This window comes from Macrotis lagotis, chromosome 8 (genome assembly GCF_037893015.1).
Source record: "Macrotis lagotis isolate mMagLag1 chromosome 8, bilby.v1.9.chrom.fasta, whole genome shotgun sequence".
In the NCBI taxonomy this organism is placed as follows: domain Eukaryota; kingdom Metazoa; phylum Chordata; class Mammalia; order Peramelemorphia; family Peramelidae; genus Macrotis; species Macrotis lagotis.
The window spans coordinates 45,699,539-45,719,219 of NC_133665.1; the positions used below are offsets into that span (position 1 = coordinate 45,699,539).

At 36.8% G+C, this 19,681-nt stretch overlaps 2 protein-coding genes across 6 annotated transcripts in view; one reads left to right on the forward strand and one right to left on the reverse strand.

The window, feature by feature from the left end:
- Window positions 1–19,681, forward strand: part of GRID2IP (Grid2 interacting protein) — an 898,914-nt gene that overhangs the window by 665,979 nt on the left and 213,254 nt on the right. The window lies entirely within an intron of this gene.
- ZDHHC4 (zDHHC palmitoyltransferase 4) overlaps window positions 5,124–19,681 on the reverse strand; it is a 36,548-nt gene continuing 21,990 nt past the window's right edge. For 4 of the 5 annotated variants that reach the window (XM_074196798.1, XM_074196799.1, XM_074196797.1 and 1 more), the window contains 4 exons: window positions 17,538–17,716; window positions 13,496–13,621; window positions 10,623–10,867; window positions 5,130–8,574 (listed from right to left, as the gene is read on the reverse strand). In XM_074196798.1, the coding sequence (XP_074052899.1) occupies window positions 8,293–8,574; window positions 10,623–10,867; window positions 13,496–13,621; window positions 17,538–17,716 (832 nt within the window). In that variant the 3' untranslated portion in view covers window positions 5,130–8,292. Of the gene's footprint in view, window positions 8,575–10,622; window positions 10,868–13,495; window positions 13,622–17,537; window positions 17,717–19,681 lie in introns of all 5 variants that reach the window. The other variant, XM_074196800.1, reaches the window with a different exon arrangement.

Below are 19,681 nucleotides of genomic sequence, written 5' to 3' on the forward strand. Positions count from 1 at the left end.
AAATTGATTTAACCTCCCCCATTCAATTAATAAGACAAGGAGCTGTTATTTTTTGGGAGGGGGAGAGGAATCAAGCAAAAAGTGAATGGACAACTAAAAAATAAAAGAAATTTTTAAGAACTATTTTGCCTAATTATATGAAATTTACAAAATATAAAATGTCCATGTTAATAGAAGAAATAAAGGATTAAAATAACTCAGAAAAATAAATTGAATAAGACACAAATAAATTCCCAAAGAGGAAAAATAAGTACTAGATAAATTTACAAACAATTTCTATCAAACATTCAAAGAATAACTAATTCCTATGCTTCCATTAAACTGTTGGGGAATGGGGGAAAGGGGAAAGAAAGGGTCCTACCAAATTCCTTATATGACACAAATATAGTCTTGATAAAATATCTAACCTGGGGAAGAGTTAAAACAGAGATAAGCCTGACTCCTGACAGGCAGATCAAGTGATGGGAAATGTGCTACCTCAGGAGGCAGATGGTTCTCCTTTGGGACTGCTTTGGAAGGAACCAAAAAACTTCTCACTGGTACAGAATCCTTCATGTAGAATGATTAGAAACAAGACTGCTTTTATATAATAGCTCTTTGATGACTTTAAGACAAAGACTACACCTCCTTTAAGTCTTCTCTACTTCAGGTTAAACCTTGTGTAACCTTTGGGCAAGTTGCTTAACTCTGACTACCTAGCATCCAGGGCTATCTCCAATTGTCCTGATCCATATCTGGCCACTGAACCCAGATAACACCAGAAGAGAAAGTGAATCGGTGACTAAACACAGCCCCCCCTCACTCAAATCAATTCATGAGCTTGTCATGGTGTCACCTCCCTGATGTTATGGTCTTCCAAAATGAAAGACAAAACAAGACATTAGTCTGGGTTAAAAAAACAGCCCTTCTGTCTTTGTATGACATGGTTGTCATTAAATTTTAACTGTCCTCCTTTGGCCCATCTTTAATTTCTCAACAAAAAATGGACATGATACAATACTTTATAAGCATTAGATATAAGATAGGTATGTTATTTATCTTCTTTGGGTGACTGTATTTCCATTAATGTTGCTTTGAACTCAACTTTTTAGCTAATACATAGATTATATTTGGGGATACTGCCATATAAGGAAGCATGATCAGTTCTATAATATGAGGACACAAACATAAAATGGTATAGGAAAATTGCAAGATACAGACATGCTTGACACTCACAACTTCATTAAAATGTTAGCATAGTTTTACCAGTCTGGGCATGGAGGACTTTAGAATACAATAGAAATTTCACGATCAGATAGTCTAGAGTATTCTTCTTGCTACATATAGTGGTATTGGTCACTTTGCTACCTTACATAATATATTCCATCTCAAGATTGCATACATCCTTTTTTTCGAGGCAATCAGGGTTAAGTGACTTGCCCAAGGTCACACAGCTAGTAGTGTCTGAGTCTGGATTTAAACTCAAGTCCTTCTGACTTCAGGGCTAGTGCTGTATCCACTGTGCCACCTACCTGTCTGATTCCATGCATTTTCACTGACCATTCCCCATACCTATCCTAGACTTTACCTTCTAATTTCCTTGCCTTTCTTACTTCAAATCTCAGCTAAAAACCCATCTTCTTTAGGAAGCTTTTCCTGATCTCCCATGTTAGTGCCTTCCCTCTGGGATTGTCTCCACATTATCTTGAATAAATTGTTTGCATAATTTTTGTCTGTATATTATCTCCCACAATAGACTGTAAGCTTTCTGAGCGCAAACCGGTTTTGCCTTTTTTTGCATCCCCAATATTCAGCAGGGTGCTTTTTTAGACTTGATATGGGTGATACAAAAAATCGACACAAAAGAAATAAAACATTTTATCTTTATTTTAGTAAACAGTAATGATGTTTGCATCACATTCAATGCCTTGCTGAGTGGTCTAGCATTCCCAAAATGTAGATGGCAGAATTATCCACGTGACTTCATTATTAGTTGTACATGAATCACTTATAAGATTTGCAAATGGTTACAATCCATTTACCCAGGCTAGTCTATAGTTTGTGTTTTGCTTGGTTTTGTATTCTTGCACCTAAGCATCTTGAACCAAGATATAACTCATATATCCTCATAAGAGCATAAGATAATAGAGTTGGAAGTCCATTGTCTACTCCCTTTATGCTATAATTGAGGAAATGAAGCCACAGAGTTGAAATAACAAGGCTATAGAGTTAGCAGCAGAATTGGACCCAGGACTGAGTAGAATATTCCCAATAAAAACATTAGTGAAGTCCTCTCAGGGTTAAGAAATATTAAAGAACAAACTATTATTCTTAAACTATTTCTAGAAGAAAGCCCCTTGTATTCCAAACAGGTGGCTCACTCTCCTAACTTTTTTTTTTTTAGGTTTTTACAAGGCAATGGAGTTAAGTGGCTTGCCCAAGGCCACACAGCTAGGTAATTATCAAGTGTCTGAGACCTGATTTGAACTCAGGTCCTCCTGACTCCAGGGCCAGTGCTTTAGCTCCTAACTTTTGATAAGACTACTTTTACTGACTACTAGAAGGATAGTAAACTTTTTCCCATGAGAAAAACCTAGCATTCCAAAGCTCTTAAGCCTCCTCTTGTTTGATAAGTAACTGAATGGGAGGATAGTAGCCTGTTCCTAGACCTTGCCTTCCAAGACAAGTTACATTCCTTCAATAAAATAATTATAATTCTGGAGGTTATTCTCACCATCTGGGTGGTGAGGTAATATTTTATGAAAAACTTTCATTCTTTTCTTTGTTGCTGGGGTAGATTTTCACAAGTAGAATGTAACACTGAAGACTAACCAATGAGTCGATAGAGAGGAGGGGATCACGTTAGGCCATATAATCTTGCTTGACTGTCAATTCAGGTCAGCTCCTTGATCTTCATTACTTTTATGAGATTTGGAGTGTACCCTTTTCTTGAGAAAAGCCAAAATAAACTCTTTTTTATTTTTTGTTTGCTCAGAGGAGTCTCTATTTTTTTTTAAAGTGGATTTTTTCCTTGAATGTTAGCATCTTGAACCAAGATATAATTCCTATATCCTCATAAGAGCATTGTCTCATCCCTTTATGCTATAATTGAGGAGATGAAGCCACAGAGTTGAAATAACAAGGTTATATGGACCTAGAACCTAGTTTACCTATTTTTCTTTAGAATGATAGGATTTATTTTAAATTTCTTTTTAAAAGTACTTATTTCAGCCAAGATAGCGACAAGAGCGGATTGTATCTTAGGCACTCTCTCATAAATCTTTGAAACTAAGGACTCTAAATTTTTGAGAGACAGAACCCACAGAGGGACCCAGTGAGGCAGTTCTCCTACTCAAGGTAACCTGGAAAAGAGCAGAAAGGCTCTGCTCCCCAGGGTTGGAGGGGCGGCCCACCAGAGGGGTGGCCCACCAGGGCGAAAGAACTTCAGCCTCCTGGAGGCAGCCCCAGGGCGCTGGGAGCCATGGCTCACAGCAGTGGGCGAGTTTCCTGAGCTACGCCCCCTGGGGAGCACTGGGCACAAATTGGGGGAACAGCAGGGGACCTCTGCCAGAGCGAGCACGTGAAGCCCAGACCTCAGGGCACACAGCAAGCAACATGGTCTTGCAGCAGCCCAGAAAGTGGGCTCAGGCTATGACAGAGCTCAAAAAAGACTTTGAAAATCAAATGAGGGAGATAGTAGAAAAACTGGGAAAAGAAAGGAGAGAGATTCAGGAAAAACATGAAAATGAAGTCAGCAGCTTAGTCAAGGAAATCCAAAAAAATGCTGAAGAAAATAGCATGCTAAAAAACAGCTTAGGTCAAATGGATAAAACAGTTCAAAAAGTTATTGAGAAGAAGAATGCTTTAAAAAGCAGAATTGCCCAGATGGAAAAAGAGATAAGAAAGCTCTCTGAGGAAAACAAATCCTTCAGACAAAGAATAGAACTCAGGGAGATTGATGAATTTACAAGAAATCAGGACTCAACACTTCAAAACCAAAAGAATGAAAATTAGAAGAAAATGTGAAACATCTCATTGAAAAAACAACTGATATGGAAAACAGATTTAGGAAAGATAATTTAAAAATTATTGGAATACCTGAAAGTCATGATCAGGAAAAGAGCCTTGACATGATTTTCAAAGAATTACTACAGGAAAACTGCCCTGATATCCTAGAAGCAGAGGGCAAAAATAGAAATGGAGAGAATCCACCGATCCCCTGGAGAAAGAGATCCCAAAAAACCAACCCCCAGGAAGATTATAGTCAAGTTCCAGAACTCCCAATCAAAGAGAAAAATATTACAAGCAGCCAGAAGGACACAGTTCAAATATCATGGACCTGCAGTCAGGATCACACAGGACTTAGCAGCAACTATATTAAAAGCTCGTGGGGCTTGGAATATAATATACCAGAAGGCAAAAGAGCTTAGAATGCAACCGAGAATCAACTACCCAGCAAGGCTGAATGTCCTCTTCCAGGGGAAAAAGATGGACTTTCAATGAACCAGGGGAATTTCAAATGTTCCTGTTAGAATGGCCAGAGCTGAACAGATGGTTTGATCTTCATATACAGGACTCAGGTGAAGCATAGAGATTGGAGGAGAAGGGGAAAATATGAGGGACTTAATGATGATGAACTGCATATATTTCTGCATAGAAAAATGACACTGATGATACTCATGAACCTTCTCAGTTAATAGAGCAAGTAGTGGGAGCTTTTATAGTTGAAGCACAGGAGAAAGCTGAATTTGAAGATAAAATATGGTGTAAAAATGGAGTTAATAGAAAAAAGGGAAATGTAATGGGAGAAAGAAAAAGGAGAGGGGGAATAGGCCAAGATATTTCATATAGTAAGATTTTTCGTTATTACAATGAGCTATTGCAATGATATGGAAGGTGGAAAGGCAAGGGGGAATGAGGGAACCTTCACTCTCATCAGAAGTGGCTAGGAGAGGAAACAGCATATATACTCAATAGGGTATAGACATCTGGAGTAAGAAGGGGGGGACGGGGAAGGGGGGGATGTGAGTGATGGAGGAGAGGATGGACCATGGGCGGGAGAGTGGTTAGATATAACATTTTTTTTTTTTTTACTTCTTGCAAGGGGCTGGGATTGGATGGCCTCACCAGGATCATAGGGCCAAGTAGATGCTGGGCCTTAGGGGTGGTAGGGGGGCTTGGGGCCTCTTGGCCCCAGGACCAGGGATCTGTCTGCTGTGCTACTCAGCTACCCTACAGCAGAGTCAGAGTGAAAGGAGAGAGAAAATATAGTACATGGTAGTGGAGAAATACGAAAGGAGGGAATTGCGATCAGCAGTGGCAATGGTGGAAAAATATGCGATGGACTTATCATAAAGAATGTGATCTACCTGCGACAGAGTTGTTGGAACGAAGACTGAAGCACATTTTTTATTATTATTTTTGGGGGGGTGCAGGGCAAATGGGGCTAGGTAGCCTGCCTGGGCCACATAGCAGGGTGATCATTGGGTGTCTAAGGCCAGATTTGGACCTGGGTGCTCCTGACTCAAGGGCCAATGTTCTGTCCACCACCCAGCCACCCCTACTATTATTACTATTTCATTTTATTTTGGGTCTTTTTTTTTTTCTGTTTTGGTTTTTGCAGGGCATTGGTGTTGGGGTGGCTTGCATGTCACATGGCTGGGTGATTGTTTGGTGTATGGGGCCGGATATGTGCTCCGGTGCTCCTGGCTTCAGGGCTGGTGCTCCTCCGTCCATTGCGCCACCTGGCCATACCTACAATTATTACTATTAATTTTTTAATTTTAATTCTTTTTCTCTCCCCTTTATCACTCAAGTAAGTATATTTTTTTGGGGGAGGGGTATTTTGTTTACTCTTAAACAAGAATATTTTATTAATGTATAAAAAACATTTGTACAAAATGAGAATATTAAATATAAAAAGTACTTCTTTCTTGCACTGTGCAAGAGTTTGAACAATTGAATAATATTTTTAAAAAGAGAAAACCTGTAACAGATATGCATAGTTCAACAAAGTCCCACATATATTGCATAGTTCAATAAAACAAAATCCCACATCAGCTATGTCTAAAAGTATGTATTATTCTGCATTTTGAGGCCATCACCTTCCTGGCAGGAGATGGGTGTGTAGTCTATTCATCTGATCCAATGATGTATTTAATGTTTCCTCATTTCTGCAAGTATTTTGAGATCTAATACAATCACTTTATGTAAATTCCTTTCTGATCCCATTCAGTAATTTCCAGAAATCTATAAACTCTATTCTTTTTAAAGTTCTATTAAAGTGCTTACTTCTTATCTTTTGACTAGTTCTGAAAAGGGACACTGAGATTCTGCCACTATTATACTTTTTTTTTAGGTTTTTGCAAGCAAACAGGGTTAAGTGGCTTGCCCAAGGCCACACAGCTAGATAATTATTAAGTGTCTGAGACTGGATTTGAACCCAGGTACTCCTGACTCCAGGGCCAGTGCTTTATCCACTACGCCACCTAACCACCCCACTATTATACTTTTAATATTTCTGCTTCCAAAGTAATTAATTTTCCTTTAAATATTTAGATTCTATGCTATTTGGTATACATATATTGAGTATATATATGGGGCAGCTAGGTGGTATAGTGGTTAGAACACTGACCTTGGAGTTAGAATCCAGTCTCAGACACTTGACATTTACTAGCTGTGTTACCTTGGGCATATCATTTAACCTTGATTGCCTTACATCCGGAGGTCATCTCCAGTCAATTTAATTTATATATGACCACTGGACTCAGTTGGCTCTGGAGGAGAAAGTGAGGCTTGTGACTTGGCATGGCACCCCCCCAAAAATCAAACTTGATGATCTTCTTTGAGAACAAAAGACAAACATCATCAATCGAATATATTGATTAGTTATCTATGGAACTTTTAAGTATAATTTAATTTTCCTAATCTTTTTATCATGTCAATATTTACTATAACTTTATTTGAAATCAAAATTGCTACTCCTGATTTTTTTTTAGCTCACTTGAAACATAATAGATTTTATTCTAGCCTATCACTTTAACTCTATGTGGATCTTTAAGTTTTTAAGTATGTTTCTGGAAAAAAACTTTATTGTTGGATTCTGTATTTTAAACCATTTGGTTATCTTCTTCCATTTTACAGATGAATTGCTTTCATACACAAATACAGTTATGATTCTAAACTGAATATTTCTTTCCAAACTGTCCACATTCCTCAACCCTTCTTTCCAAATATAAAGGTAGTAAAAGCAATTGATTGCACAATACTAGTGAACTATAAATGAAAAGGCTTGTTTCTACTACATCATAGCTCCTCTCTTTTCTTTGCCTTATCCCTGATCCTTTCATTTTGACCCCTCCCCCCACATTCTCAACAACATTCATTTGCTCATTCTGATATTCTATTGAAAGAATACATGTACACATATAAGGAGATAAAAAACACATAAGAAGTAAACAGACAAGTAAATATAAATTAATCCAAGAATGAAGTGAGAATAATAAGGGGTTTCAAGAAAGGCTTCCTCTAAGAGGTGGCATGCAAGGTGGGCCAAGAAGGAATTCTAAGACATGGAAGTGAGGAAGTCATCTACTCCAGGCAGAAGCCCATGCAAAGTATGAAAGGAGTTGGAATGTAGAGTTTAAAGAACAGCAAGTAGATCAGTTTGCTGGAATGTTAAGTGCATGAAGATAAATAACATGAAATAATTCTGGAAAGATAGCTTAGTATCAAATAGTGAAAGTCAATAAATACCAGCTGAAGAATTTATTGTACTATGGAGCCTCTTAAGGTCTTTGAACAGGAGAAACTAATGTGGCCAGGTTTGAGATTTTCATTTTAGCTGCTGTGTAGAAGAAAAGGTTTCAGAATGGAGTCTGATGTGAAGGGTAATGCAATAGTCTAGGGAAGGAGTGACAGGAACCTGAAGTAGAGTAGTGGGCTTGTGAGCTGAGAGAAGGGGCACTTATGAAAAAGGATGTGGAATACTCAGGACCTGGCAACTAGGTAGGATTTAACAATATTGGCAGATAACACTATGTCACATTTCTATAGTACTTTAAGATTTTACAAAGTGCATTCCTCACAACAACCCTATGAGGTAGGTAGTTTATTATAATCTCTATTTTACAGAAAATGCGTGAGGCAACAAGGTATGTTTAGGAAATGGAGTGCTTTCAGAGCCCCTGGGAACATTTTAATACAAATACTGAAGAAATTAGTAAAGTTAAGTCTTGGGAGGCAGAGTGAAAAACTTGTACTTTTAATTTTATGAAATTTGTATTGTGAAATTCAGTAACACTTTCTCCACACTTAGTTCTTTTTTTTATAAACTGTAATTGGCTTTAAAATTTCCTGTAAGTTGTTCCAAGCACCCTTGGCATAAATGTTCCTGTAGATGCTGGGCTTTTCTTGAACAGGGTCTTTATTATGGCACCGATGACACTTGGCTCTACTTGATTTGTACCACTCATTGGAAGTCTGGTTGGTAATCGCCAGGTAGAGAGTGAAGCATACATAGCCTCCCAGTAAGAAAGTAAGTATAATAATAAATCCAAGCATGAAGACAATTCTTGGAAATGTCAAGAACAGATGCTGCAAGGGAAGAAAAGATATAAATCTATTATTTTAATGGAAATATCCACAGTACAATACAATATAGTCTCGGTATTTTCCATACACATCAATGTTATCTATTTAATTAACTTCCTTATTAATGTATAATAATAGATAACACTTCCTAGCTGACAAAAGCATTCTTGTCATGACAATAGTGTGAGGTCCATATTGCAAGTCCTTTCATCTAGATATGGAAAATGAAGTTCAAAGAAGTTAAATGCCCTGCAGAAAAACACAAGAAAATGGAATCAAAGCCCAGATTCAAGTCTCCTAATTCCAAGTCCAGGGCTCTCTCTATGGCATCAGGCTGTGTCAAACTCTACACTCATCCTACAAGGTTGTTTAATTGTAAATGATGGAAAATAAGTGACAAAAAGAAATGCCTAAAGGACACTACATTCCAAGCAAAGTTTAAATTGTCTAGGTTAGTGAATTAGAGAATTGCATCACAGGACTTAAATGGACAAACAGGGTAGAGACACATAAAAACAGCTCAAGACCTTGGGTCAAGACTGACACCTACATAGGTAGACCACCCACTTCCCATATACTTATTCTAGCAAAAATCTATAAATTACCCTGGACCAAGACATCCAGTAAGAAACTAGAATAAGTGACATCTTTCATTCCAGAACTGCACAAAAAAAGTTGTCCAAAAATGAAATGGGAAATCTCATCAAAGCCAATTAATCAGTAAAGGCAGATAAGGTGGTAGTCTCTCAGCACACTGAGAGCAAAACTCTTCAATCAGAAAGCCCTAGGGTGGCCAGAAATCTCTGTGGTTGCTGGAAACCCATAGCAGAAACCCTGGAGGCACCAATGGCAGCAATCAAAACATAGCATCCCCTAGCACAGGAGGATCTGAAGTGCCATATCATTTTGTACTGAAATGCCACAGATCCAGTGTGATTTTAACCCCAAAGGAGTTAAACCTCTAAGGGGGGTGGGAGTGGGGGGAAGGTGCCTAACCACAAGAAGTAAAGGAGGAGGAGGAGTACCCAGGTAAGTACTGAAATAATCAGATTTGGGAATTCCCTACTACTCTCAGTGAAAAGTGCCAAGGGACTTCAATGACTGGCCCAGGGACAAATGCCTGCTTATGTCAAGAAGCAAGATTTGAACCCAGGGTCTCCTGGTTCTAAGACTAGTTCTATCTCTATCAAGGCACTTTGCCTCTCAATGACAGTACTGTTATGCTCAATTGAATAGGGATAAGGACTGGACCTGTGCCTTCACTTAAAGAAAACACCTTCTACTTACACAATCACTAAGAGGTTAAGTAGCTAGTCCAGATAATTTCTGAATTTCTTCTCTCCCTCACCTTCACATTCAATCATTATAATCAACTTCTGTTGAATCTAACTTTACAATATCCCTTCAACAATCCTCTTCATCTCCATTCAAAGTGTCACTACCCTAGATCCACATTATTTCTTCAATTCAATCTTCTCCAATGCATCCTTCACACATTCTACAAAATGATTTTTCTAAAAAAAAAAGTCTAATTCCCAGTCCAAAAAAATTCTCTCCCCTTTCCCACAACACAAAATATAAGTTTTTTATTCCATTATTTAATTTTCCAGCTTAATTTCATACTACATTCTTTCATATACACTAAGACCAGTCAAATCAAACTACAAACAGGTCCTGATCTTGTCCTTAATCAAACTACAAATAGGTCCTTGATCATGTCTTCTCTCATCTGTAGACATTGAAACCCTTTTTATTTAAGGTCCAGGTCAGATGCTATGTACTCCATGAAGCCTCAATTATATCTCACTTTCCCCTACTACCATGACCCAGCTAAAAGTGATCTCTTTCTCTCCAAATTTGGAGTTCACCAGCTACCTTGTATAAGACTTCTGTGCATCTGTTTCTGGTCCTCCTATTAGATTATAAATTTCTTAAGAGTAGGAATTGGATCCTTTTGCATCTTTGTATTCCTAATATCTAGCACAGTGTTTTGTACATGCTTACCAAATAATTTGTTGAATTTAAGGGTAGCATGACAGAAACATGCTTACCTGTATAAGAAAGGCAATATCAACAGGTTGTTCCTGACCATGATCATCAAAATATGTTCCCGATGACATATTCGATATGAGCACCAAATGGATAAGAAATGTTGTAGTTATGATGGCAATGTCTGCAGCCATTGCAGTCAATGTCAAGAGGTAGATTAAAAAGTATCTTGCATTTAAGGCACCGATGCAGTTGTTCACCCAAATACAGTGATGATCAAAACGATGCACACATATGTTACATACACCTATATGTACACACACAAAACCATTATAAGCAACCATGATACATGGATCAATATTTTCAACTAGAATTGTACATACCCCTTTTTTTATCCTCTCAAAAATTAAGGGTGTAACTAGATGTTATGCAAATTACCCCTAGAGTTTCAGAATAATGAAGCTGCTCAGAAGAAGTGAAGCTTCTATCAAAGCTTACAGACAACATGGCACAGTATTAAGACACAAGATTTAGAGCCGGGGCAGGGAGCTTACATTCCAGTTCTGATTGGTAGTATGATTTTGGACTCAAATTTCTCATCTGTAAAATAATGGACAGGGCAAGAATGTATAAAGTCCTTTTTGATTCTAAATCTATTATGCCAAGAACACCCTGGGCTCTGATTCATATGAACCTTCTATTCCCAAGGCACTAGTTCTAAAAATGGCAAGTGAGTTACAAGGTTTCTTAAAAGATCAACCCAACTAACCTCATTTTTACAGAGAAGAAAAACGAAGGCCAAGAAAGAAGTGACTTGTCAAGACTGGCACGAAGAAGAGTTAGCAATGACAAAACCTTGGACAGATCTTAGCTCTCCAGACTCCCAATATGATGCTCTTTTTAAAAATTTTTATTTTTTCGGGGTGGCTAGGTGGCACAGTGGATAGAGCACCAGCCCTGTAGTCAGGAGTACCTGAGCTTAAATCTGGCCTCAGATACTTAATAATTACCTAGCTGTGTGACCTTGGGCAAGTTACTTAACCCCACTGCCTTGCAAAATGAACCAAAAAAAATATTTTTTTACACTAGACCTATGATTTCATCCACATAGGAAGCTCTAAGGAGAATTTTTCTATACCAATGCAGATATGAACTTTCTCCATAGTTCTAGTCTTAGGGAGTTGCCTGAGGGACACAAATTAAGTCATTTGATCATGTCACCCCCCCACATTCCCTCCCTCTCCCTATCTCCTCTTCCTGATATCTCCTGGATAAAATACAAATTCTTTGTGGCACTTAAAAGTCTTCATACCATTGCTCTGGTCCCTTTCTCCTGTCCCAACTTTCTTATAATTTAATTGCCTCTGCATGTTAATAAACATTTGCTAACTTCAAGACTCTGATCCAACAGCACTGGACTACTTGTGGTTCCTCAAGCATAAGCCTTCCATCTTCCTGGAATATTCTGCTCCCTGCCCCAATCCAGGTTCCCTAGTTTTCTTCAGTCCTGCTCAAATTTCACCTTCTGGAAGAGATTCCCCTCCCCCAATAATTAATGCTTTCCACTTTCACACTACCTTCATATATTCTGTGACAGGAGTTTGAATCTGGTCTCAAACACTTGACCCTTACTGTGTAAGTCACTTAACCCTGACTGCCTTGCCTTTAGGGACATCTCTAGTTGTCCTGAACCATATCTGGGCACTGGATCCAGATGGTTCTGGAGGAGAAAGTGATATTGGTGACTTGGCAAAGCCCTCCCCTCACTCAAATCCAATTCATTTGCAATATCATGGCATCACCTCCCTGATATTAGGTTCTTCTTTGAAAATGAAGGACAAATATCATATATTCTGTGAATAAATTGTATGAAGCTAAACATTTACACTCTGATTCTCAAGTCAGAATATATGCTCCTGGTCAGTAGGGATCTTATGGGATTTTGTTTTGTTTACTACATTGGAGGGTGAGGAGTGAGAGGAAGGGTTTTATTCCTATTCCAGGTGCTCAGCACAGGTTTTAACACATTGCACTTGTTTAATCAATGACTGATTTCCTCAGGATCACCCAGCCAGTATGTCAGGTCTCCCTGACTCCAAAGAAATTTTTCTTTGCACTATGCTGTGTGGCCTCTTCCAAAGCTCCTTAAAGATGCCTAACAATCAGGGCATGAAGTCTGTGCTCTGGCTCTTGGCCCTATGTGACTATGCTGGACTGTGAGAAACTATTCTGGACATCCTTCTTGACTGTTCTTGCCATGGGCAAGGCTCCTAGGAATTTGAATTGTGCTTCTACCTGAGCTCTCTGGTATTAATTCTGGATTCTGAACCCGCCTGCAGATTCAAGACTCCAAATTTATATAGTTCCCTAGAAACCTTGGCTCTTGCCTTTGTATTGTTCTCTCAATTTATAGTACCCAAATGCCTCAACTTCCTATGTTTGCATAGCATATAAAAAGTCCTTCCAAAGAGTCTTGAGCACTTTCTTCTTCTGCTAGTGAGCTATAGGGAACATCTACCCATTTCTGCTAAACTGGAATCACAAGACTTTGAAGCCAGCAGATTTGTCCGAGATGTGAAATACCCACTCTGTCTACATACGTGTATAAATATGTTGTTTGCACTTTTAAAAATTTGAGTTGGGTTCTAGCAAGGCTAAAAATACACAATGTAGTCAGAAATAAATTGATGTCTTGAATAAACTCTTAGAGGCTCTGCTAATATTCACCCCAGTTGAGAAGAGATATTATTCTCTGGGTTGTATGTAGTTAAATCTAGATGAAGGCAATCAAGGATTTGAGGTTTTTCAGCCCCTGCTTCAATGTTTCCCTGGGCCCAAACTTTTTCTTTTTGAGCAAAAATAGTGATTCCTTTGAAGAATCTGATGATTTTATTTTTTGTTGGTGTTAAGTTTGATAATATTAAGAGGCACTTACTACAGTGCTTTGACCGGGCTGGTTTCCTCAGATTGCAGGTAGGGCACTTCATGTTTTTCAAGAAGATCACCTCATCATATTCATAAACTTGAAGAATTGATGCTTCATTTGATTTTGTTATTATCCCTATAAAATGAAAGTAATAATTTCCATCACAAAACAGCATTTCTTGTATAGTCAATAAGGTTACATGAAGCATAAATTTGAAAGGCAGGGGCTCATGGAAAAACAATCCTTGAATGTAATGAAATAGGGAGTCAAGTGTTTTGCTATAGCCAAATCACTAATTTGAGTATTGATTAGTCCAACATTGTATCAGATGCTATATGGAATTATGTATGAAAAATAATTGCTGCTTTCAAAGCTTGAAATGATGTGAAACAAAAAGAGAAGCATAAAAGCAGCCAGAAAACCAGTGAGATTCAGTGAGTCTTTGAAGGGTCAGAACTGATCCTATAATATCCCTAGCAAGTAACAGAGCTACTGCTTCAAGACCTTCAAAAAAAGGGATACATTATCTCCCAAGCAGTCACAGAAGGATTTGGAGGTCAAGGAAAGCAGCAAGTGCTAATCAAAGCAGTTGGAAAGATTCAAAGGAAATTAAAAAAAAAGATGAAGGCAAAAGAAACTCAGAAAAGAAGGAAAGGCTGAAAAATTAGAAAATGACTGACCAGGTGGATGAGGCACCTTCTAACATGCTTAGAAAATGAAGAAATCATTAACAAAAATGAATTACTATTTAGACATAACAAGATGTACTTTCAATGCATTGAATTTTCTCTCTGAGGCTCTAGGGAAGCCAGAATAGGAAAAATAGTATACTATTGTTAGGGGAGAACCACCAAGCTATGCAAGGAAGAAATGGCATTACAATCATTAATTACCCCTTTTGGGGGAAGGGGAATGTGTTTTCTTGATATGTGTTACTTCCCACAGTGATTTGAGATTTGATCCCTGAATATTGATGATTAGGAAGTGAGAGAGAGAGAGAGAGAAGGAAATAAGCAGTAGCTGCTGATTATATATGCAAAGAAGATATAAAATAGTAAGAAGTGAATATGACTGTGAGCATGTCCAGGTTTAGACTCTTAAAGTAGATTTTGTATTCAGCTTGAGAAAGTGTTGATTTTTAGTGAGTTTGAGAAGAGTAGCTTCTAGGGCCACTAGGAAGAGTCAGATTTTCCCTGCTCATGTTAGGTCCTAAATATAATTCCCATGAAGACTTGTCCCAGTGTTTGGGAACTTGTGATGCTAAAACCCTATAAAAATGAGACACTGGTAAGTACAGCTTTTAATTCCCTTATACAAGAAAAGAAAGCATTCCAAAAACATCCAATAAGTCAAAGTTTAGAAGTGAACATAATTAGTGACAAGTATAAAGTTCTGGTCAGAATGGATGAGTGAATTTGAACCACTTATATGGATATTTACCAGGAATATCCAGAAAATAAATCACAATTCTTATTTGTACATAAACAGTTTCCTCAGAAATTCAGTAATTCTTACTATTTGAACTTAGTTTTGAGAGGTAAGAATTCTTTCAAGAGTATTAAAAATGGGGCGGCTAGGTGGTATAGTGGATAAAGTACCGGCCTTGGAGTCAGGAGTAGTCTCCGGTCTCAGACACTTAATAATTACCTAGCTGTGTGGCCTTGGGCAAGCCCCCCCCCCCCAAAAAAAAGAGTATTAAAAATGGGGGGGGGCAGCTAGGTGGTGCACTGGCCTTAGAGTCAGGAGTACCTGAGTTCAAATCCAGCCTCAGACACTTAATAATTATCTAGCTGTGTGGCCTTGGGTAAGCCACTTAACCCCACTGCCTTGCAAAAAAAAAAAAAAAAGAGTATTAAAAAATGGAAAATTAGAGAACAAAAATGTCAATATTACATTGAGTTAAGTTTTAGGAAAATATCAAGTAAATATATATACTTATGAGATAGAAAAATAAATACCAAAAACATAGGAATCTGATAATATTTGAAGACATGAGTTGTATGAAGGTGTCATGACTTTTTAATACAGAAATGCTAGGGAAAATATGGAAAGGCCTTTTCAAAAACAAAGTTATTGCTCATTCCAGTTTATTCTTGCCAAACTCTCACATATGCTCTAAACTCAAGACCTTGAGCAGCTTTAGCATGGCCTCTGCAGAAGGATACACAGAAAGAACAGAGAAACAAAGAAAAAACCTCCAAAAACAAAGACTACCACAGCTATCCTGAGAACCTAGAGGAAGACTATTTCACTCTATCTCCTTAGCTTCTTTTTTTAAAATTTAAATTTAAAAAATTTTATTTTTATTTTTTCCCATTTACATGCAAAGATAGTTTTTCTGTATTCATTTTTTTGCAAACTTTTGAGTTCCACATTTTTCTATCCCTTTTCCACCCTGATCTCATGGCAGTTAACAATTTGATATAGGTTATATATATGTACAAAATATACATATATATACATATTTCTGTGAAAGAACAATTAGAACTAAGGGGAGGGAACCATGAAAAAGAAATAAGAATATAAAAGAAGTTTTAAAAAACAAACTACTGTAGCATGCTTTGCTCTGCATTCAGACTCCATAGTTTTTTCTCTGGATTTGGATGATATTTCCATAACAGGTCTTTCAGGATCATCCTTAATCACTGAACTACTGTTTATCTCCCTAGTTTCAAGACAAACTGTTTTGAAATGGCAAGAGGTCAGAGTAGATGAACCAAAAAAAGCTCTGAAGTTCTACTCCAAGTTTTAACCTATTTAGCATAAGTGAGACACCAGTGAAACTTGCAACTGAGCTGCCCTGGTTGCTGAACTACAATTAAGAAGCTGGAAACTTCACAGGAAAAGGCCCTGATAAATCAGGGATAAATAAAATTTCTCTGACCTCTAAGGTCCTTTCTGCTTCTAAATCTATGATGCTTTTATCCTCTGTTTCCCCACTTGGGGAGAAAATCTGAAATGATCTATGTAATGGTCTATATAATTGTATGTAAATGGGCTATATAATCAGTCTTTGCTATATCTGCAGAAGCAGAATAATTTTGGTTTGTGAACAGAATCTGTTATTTAGGATCTGAGGAGAGAGAAGTCAATCACAGATCTCCTTATCTTCTTGAAAGACTATATAATGAAATACTTAAGGCAATCAAAGAATATCTCTCAATATTAAAATATTATATTATTGACAGACAAATTTCATGGATTGTCTATCCAAATGTGAACCATGATTAGTATGAAAAGGCAAACTTTATTCTCTTAAACTTAACTAAACTCTTTTTTATGTTTTATTTTATTTTTTCAATTACATGTAAAGGTAGCTTTCAGCATTGATTTTTTGTAAGATTTTTCTGCCTTCCTCCCTTCCCTTGACAGCGGTAAACTGATAAACCAAACTCTTTTAATTACAGATATTATGCCTTTTTTTCTCTGTACATTTTAACAATAATGATAACTCACATTTATGTAAGTGCTTTAAAATTTGAAAAGTGACCTAGGGCTATCTCATTTTATTTTTACAATAATTCTAGGAGGTGGGCACTATTTCTGATTTACAGATGGGAAAAGTGAGTCAGACAGGTTAAGCAACTTGCCTATTGTCACTTAATTGGTAAGTATCTGTGTGTGGATCTGAACTCCTGTCTTGTTGACTCCAAATTCAGGATTATATTCACTGAGCTACCTAGCTTCTTGGAGAAGGATAATTTTTTTAAACAAAATTATACAGTAGTTTCTTAACAATACTATGTTCTAGAATTCCTAATCCTGGAACATCCATTTTGGGAATGTTGACTCCTACAAATTCCATTTTGTATGCCTTCATTTTGACTTTCCTGATCCTTTATTGATTTTTGACTGTGTACACAGATTTATATATATGTGTGTATATATATATATATACACATATATATATATATACACACACACATATATATGTATGTATGTATGTTACACTTTGTGGGAGAAGTATGCTTATAGAAAAGATATTAATTACTCTGTTCTTTGACTTATTTATGTCTGTCTTACTATGTGCTCAAAATCAGCTTCAACTTACCAGGGTTGGTTGTACAACTCAATGTGAAAAAAAATAGGTTTATAATCAACAGAAGATATGGCAGAAGAAGATGAAATACTGAGAATTCCAGTTCTAGACAGTAATGAAATATCTCCCAAGTGAATTCACTGTAAACAGCCACTTCTAAGGCCAAGTGCAGGATGATAAATATGCAGTTTCTGAAAGAAAATAAGTACAAATCTTGCCTCACTCAAGTTTTCTAAATGTTTACTCAGACTATGCTGAAAACATTTAATTATTTAAAGAAAATCCAACAGTTTTTTAAAAATTCATCTGTAAAATAATGGTACTAAACTCCATGTTATTTTAGGTTCTAACTTCTGTTTTCCTTTATGATCTTTTAAATCTTTGAATTACTATATTTTTAAAAATGCAAGTTAACATTTTCTCTAACTACCACTAATTCTCAGAATTCTAGTCAAAATTAGAAATGTCAAAGCAATAGATTTATTATAGTGTTGTGACATGCATGACTGTAAATCCATATTTTTGAAAAGATTCTTGAGATAGGAAACTTCAGGTATTACTCGATTTAGTCAAAATCTGGCATATAAAAATTCAGATGGATAGAAAAGACTGAATGAGTCACAGAATCATAGAATTTTAGAAATGGAAAGAGCCTTGTAGATACTATAGACCACTATAAGATTCCTTTTGTATAACAAGATCCATTAATATGTTTGTGTAGAGACTATGGAACAGTGCAAAGTAAATTGGATTTGGTGTTAGAAAGTCTGGGTTTAAACCTCAATATTGTTTACTTTTCATATAAATACCGGAAAGGTGCAAAACTGCCTTCAATCTCAGTTTTTGAAGGGATTGAATGAAATGACTTCTGAGTTGTGGTTTGTTTGTTTGTTTGTTTTTTAGTTTTTGCAAGGTAATGGGGTTAAGTGGCTTGCCCAAGGCCACACGGCTAGGTAATCATTAAGTGTCTGAGGCCGGATTTGAACTCAGGTACTCCTGACTCCAAGGCCAGTGCTCTATCCACTGTGCCACCTAGCTGCCCTGAGTTGTTTTTAAGTTTAAACTTGGATTTTACATATATGATACAACTTTAGAACTAAAAACTAAGAGATGTATTCTTCCCTTTTCATTTTCTATGTTAGGAAAATCAAATAATGGAGAGGATAAATGATTTGGCAAAAATGATTACACAAATAAGCAGCACATTTGATATTAGAAGAAATGTCTCTTATTATAAAATTCCACTTTATCCAATTTTTCAGACTCCTAATTCATATACTGAGGAACAACTCAGTTTGAACACAGAAAGTGTACACACTAGAAATACAATCTAGCAAATGTGAATAGAATTGATCAATTTAAGTGGCAATGAATCATTTTGTTTAATATAGAACACAGAATTTATTTTCTACATTGTATATCTTGTATATTGCTTTCTTATAACTTAAACTGAATTCTTCAAAATTTGCACTGTATTTTTAGAAATGCTGGTAAATATCCACATTATTTTATCTTGAAAAAGTACCCAAAAGGAGATGGTTCCTATGCCCTGCACAACATCCTTAAAGATTCAGTTTCTTAAAGTGATCCCAGAAGTAGTGGTACCTCTACAAAAGAAATTCTTAATTTTTTGTTGTGTTATGGAATCCTCTGGCAATAAGGTGATCAAGACTATGGATTCCTTCTCAGAATGTTTTTAAATAGAATTACAAAAGAAACCATTTTTATTGAAATATAATCAAAATATTTATGGAAAACAGGTTAAGAACTCCTGTTACATAAAAAGTTAGGAAGTACTTAACACGTTCAAAGATATGCAAGGAAATACTGAGAAAACTTTTGAGAAAACTGTTGATCTGAGTATAAAGAAACATACACAATACTCATTTTAGCCAATACTTTGAACAATGTACTTTTATTTATTTTATTTTATTTGCAAGGCAATGAGGTTAAGTGGATTGCCCAAGGCCACACAGCTAGGTAATTATTAAATGGCTGAAGCGGCATTTGAACCTCAGGGACTCCTTGACTCTAGGGCCGGTGTTGTATCCACTCTGCCACCTAGCTGCCCCTGAACAATGTAGTTTTAAAAATATTAAAATGGGGCAACTAGGTGAGGTAGTGGATAGAGCACTGGCCCTGGAGTCTAATTGCTT